This window comes from Chrysochloris asiatica, unplaced genomic scaffold (assembly GCF_000296735.1).
Source record: "Chrysochloris asiatica unplaced genomic scaffold, ChrAsi1.0 scaffold00159, whole genome shotgun sequence".
Lineage (NCBI taxonomy): Eukaryota > Metazoa > Chordata > Mammalia > Afrosoricida > Chrysochloridae > Chrysochloris > Chrysochloris asiatica.
In genome coordinates, this window is record NW_006408677.1 from 2,106,737 (window position 1) to 2,111,337 (window position 4,601).

At 43.2% G+C, this 4,601-nt stretch overlaps 1 protein-coding gene across 1 annotated transcript in view; it reads right to left on the minus strand.

Annotated features, from left to right (window-relative positions):
- The window catches only part of ATG4A (autophagy related 4A, cysteine peptidase), a 139,936-nt gene that overhangs the window by 50,478 nt on the left and 84,857 nt on the right, over positions 1 to 4,601 (minus strand). The window contains exon 2 of the mRNA XM_006871037.1: positions 2,792 to 2,902. Within this exon, the coding sequence (XP_006871099.1) occupies positions 2,792 to 2,902 (111 nt within the window). The remainder of the gene's footprint in view (positions 1 to 2,791; positions 2,903 to 4,601) is intronic.

Here is a 4,601-nt window from a genome sequence, read left to right on the forward strand (position 1 = left end):
TTTGTGAAGACTGACTGGTGAGTTTGAATACCAACCTTGTGGTTCAAATCAACATTGTGGTCCAGTGCTTATCCTACAGCACCATGTTGCTGTTGTTGTTAAGGGCTGTCAAGTTGGTTCTGACTCATAGCGACCCTGCCTGTATAGAGTTCCCAAGGAGTGGCTGGTGAGTTTGAACCAATGACCTTGAGATTCAAACTGACCTTGTGGTCAAGTCTCATCCCACAGCACCACACCATAGAGACTCTTTATTAAGTCTGAAACAGGAGTAAACACAAGACTAAGACAAACAATATGATCACCCAGGTGAGGGAAATCATAGATACCATGATGAATTTCCAAAGTTCTAGCTGGTGTAGCACTGTGGGTTAATGTGCCAGACTGCAAATCCGTTTGAACTGCGAGGTCAGTGGTTCAAGCTCACCAGCCGCTCCTTGGAAACCCTATACAGGGTTGCTATGGGTCTGAACCGACTTGAGAGCACTTCACAACAACAGCTCCACGTAGTTCCCTTTTAGAGGGCACAGAGAACAAAGGACTCTCCTTTCACTATCACCACTGATGGCATCAATGCATACCACATGCACGCGGGGGCTACTGAAAGCAGGGAGCAGACTATTGTAGATGCAGATAGGAAAGCTTACAGACTGTCTCTGAGACTCTAGGTTAAGCAGCACAATCAAGTGACCCTTAAGGGGCGTGGCCAGGAATGTTTCTGCTGAGGCCAGCTAGAGGAAGTGGCCCCCAAATTCACTTTAAAATATACTGTTTCTAACTCTAGCAAGGATCTCTGGTAGCATAGTGGTTACAAGTCGGGCTGCTAACTTCAAGGTCAGCAGTTTGAAACTACCAGCCGCTCCGTGGGAGAAAGATGAGGCTTTCTGCTCCTGTAAAGATTTACAGCCTCAGAAACCCTATACGGGGTCGCTGTGGCATATCACCACGTCTAACTCTAGCAGTTCAGCTGTCAGAGATGCATGAGATACTGAAGAAAAATTAGTATCTGATCATTTAAACCTCGGCACAAGCTAGAATTCAGATCTGATTGGCTGGAGTCAGTCACAAGCAAAAGCCTTCAGATTTCATGCTTTCCAGCAAATTTTGTCACTAAATCGCTTTAGTTTCAGTTTCCTCATCTACAAAATGGGGCAAATAATAATACCTACTTCACAGAGTTGTTGAGAGAATTCAAAAGATAATATATGTAAAGTGCTTAGATGCAGCTTGGCACTCAGTAAGCTTGTGCTAAATGTTAGCGGTTATTACATACTCCTCCTTCAAATGTTGATAGCACTTCCTGTGACAGTCTCTATACCTCCCAGCTGGCCTATAAGAGAGAAAAGCTGGAGAGAACATTCTAGGTGGGGGAGAAGTTGGGAGGACATTTTAACAATAATTTCCCTTTGGAAGCCACTCCTAACATAGTTTTTGAATATGAGCATTTTTGGCAACCTGGGGATTCATACTGTTATGGATTGCAGAACTAGCAGAATTGATCTCCAATTACCTCATTTTACATTCTAGTGAAAGACATTAGATCCAGAAAGATAAAATAATTCTTCTGAGATGGTGGTGGTGGTGTGCTGTGGAGTCGGTTCCGACTCATAGCCATCCTGTATACGGTTTCCGAGGCTGTAAATCTGTCTGGGAGCAGAAAGCCTCATTTTTCTCCCGTGGAATGGCAGGGAGTTTTAAGCTGCTGACCTTGAGGTTAGCCGCCCAACTTGTAATCACTCCGCTACCAGAGCTCCTTAACTCTGCTGAGATAGAAAAATCTAAATTCAGGTCTCCTAATTGTTGGCCCCCGGCTCTCTCCACTGTTGGCAATTTTCTCATCAAAGTAATGAAGCCAGACTCAAAAGAACTGGAAAAAGCCCAGCTTCTTCTCCTGCCCCTCTAATCAGCTGCTTCTTGTTCCTCACTCCACACTAGGGTCTCTGATGAGGGCCTCTCCTCAAACTGATAGAAACTGCAGGCTCAAGCTTTATCTGGATGCTGGGTCATCAGCAGTTTTAGGCTAAAAGGTCTTTCATACTCTGTAAGAATGTGAAGGTAAGAGTCAAACCATCAGCTGTACCTCAGAAACCCTATACAGGGTCGGTATGGGTTGGCTCCAATTCATACCGACCCAGTGTAGGGTTTCCAAGGAGAGTCTGGTGAGCTTGAACCACTGAACTTGCCATTCAAACCGACTTTGCAGTCTTAGCACATTAACCCCCAGTGCCACACCACCACAACAGTGGCTAAAAACGTTCCACATGACAGCAAAATACACTGAGAGCTACTGTCAGCAAAAACTCTCCAACGTCTCAGATATTGTAGTCCCAATATTGTTTGTGACAGTTATGGGCTGTTTAGAAGTCCCCTGAGTCACACAGCATTTTGTATCTAGGCAGAAAAGTATGTGAGATGTATGAGAGAGGCGCAATCCAGGCACCAAAGACTAGATGCAGTTGTGATACCAGAAGTGGATCTATGTTTTCTGAAAGCCATGGCTTATCAAATTTGGGGGTTCTTCTTTAAGAAACTTAATAAATAAAAATATCTTACTTTTGCAAATTGTACAAAAATCTAGGACCATGTAAACACACTTCCAGGGTTGCTCAAGGTCACTGAAGGGGGACCATGCAAGAGCCAGGCCTGAGTTAACCTAGTTCGGCTGCAACTCTGAGTAGCATTAATATTGATCAAGACAACGCATTAATGACCCAAAGAGGATAAAAGTATAGGACTTTAACCTCAGGCACCCACCTCATTTTAATTCTCACAGTCAAATACTATCAAACTTTACCTGTTTTAAGGAGATGCTGCTTCCCTAAGATCCATACCAGCTCATCTGTATCTGGAAATTCTTCTAGGTAGTCAGTGAAAATAGTAATCTGGTTTTCATACTTGGATAAAACTGAAAGAAGAGGAAAGAAATTTTAAAGCAAAATTCAATAGCATGGAGGCTTATTTTTGTGGTTTCCTTGGCTTGAGCAGGAAAGAACAAATCCTTTTACTTGCAAAGCAAAGCCACCCACCAGGCCTCAAAATCCTTTAATAGAGATAATTCGTCTTAACCATCTCCTTTTTCTGTTCTTGCTTCAGTTTTATTTCTTTATTGTAAAAAATTTATACAATGTAGATTTGCCAACTCAACGGTTTTCATATGTACAACTTAGTGGTATCAATTACGTTAATCAGGCCTGAGATAATCTTTAAAACTTAAACCAAAAATATCCCCTTAATTTATTTTAAACTAAATAATAATAATAGCTTAGCTTAACAAGTACAAAGAAAAAGGTTTGTCTTGAGCATTCTGCTATTTTAAGAACTAACTATATGTGGTGTTGGGTTAATGCGCCAAACTGCCAAGCCGTTTGAACTGCAAGGTCAGCAGTTCAAGCTCACCAGTGGCTCCTTGGAAACCCTATACACGGTCACTATGGGTCAGAACTGACTCAAAGACACTGAACAACAACAACAGTTTGCAAGCCACACTTGCAGAACTTATGGCCATGTAATATGGGAGTCACTGTACTGTGTAATGGTACAGCACTATGCTATACTAATTGAAAGGCTGGTGGTTCTAATCCACCTAGGTGGTAGCGGTTAAGTGCCGTCAAGTCAGTTCCGACTCACAGTGACCCTATATAGGGTTTCTGAGGAGCAGCTGGTGAGTCTGAAGTGCTGACTTTGTGGTTCAAACCGAACTTGCAGTCCAGTGCTTATCCTACAGCGCCACCCCAGGGCTCTAAACCACCTAGAGGACCTCGAAAGAAAGGCCACAACCATTGACAATCCTATAAAGCAAAAATATTCAGCAAAATCATTAGGAATTATGAATTTTACTGCATAATATAATGCCTTAAGGAGTTTTGGTAGTATGTTGTTGTTAAGTGCTGTCAAGTTGATTCTGACCCATAGCAAACCTTTATAGGACTTCCAAGGAGCAGCTGGTGAGCTTGAACCACCGACCTTGCAGTTCAAACGACTTTGCCATCTGACACATTAGCCCACAGCGCCATACCAGGACACCTCTGGTAGTATGTTGTTCTTGTTGTTAGGTGCCATTGAGTCAATACCGACTCATAGTGACCTTATGCACAGCAGAATGAAACACTACCCGATCCTGGGCCAACCTCACTATCGTTGCCACGCTCGAGCCCACTGATGCTGCCACTTTGCCAATCCATCTCACTGGGGGTCTTCCTTTTTTTCTCTGACCCTCCACCCTAGCAAACATGAGTGGGTTACAAATTGGGCTGCCAACTGCAAGGTCAGTAGTTGGAATCTACCAGCCACTTCACGGGAGAAAGATGAGGTTTTCTGTTCCCATAAAGATTTACAGCCTTGGAAATCCTATACAGGGTCACCATGAGCTGTAATCAACTCCATGGCACATAACCACCACCACCACCACCATAATGCTTCAACCTAAAATTGTATAGCAATTTTTTCATAATTAAATATAATTAATGTGACAGGAAAGGAGCTCTGGTAGCGTAGTGGTTACGAATCGGACTGCGAACCTTAAGGTCAGCGGTTCGAAACTATCAGCTGCTCCGCAGGAGAAAGATGAGGCTTTCTACTCCCGTAAAGATTTACACCCTCGGAAA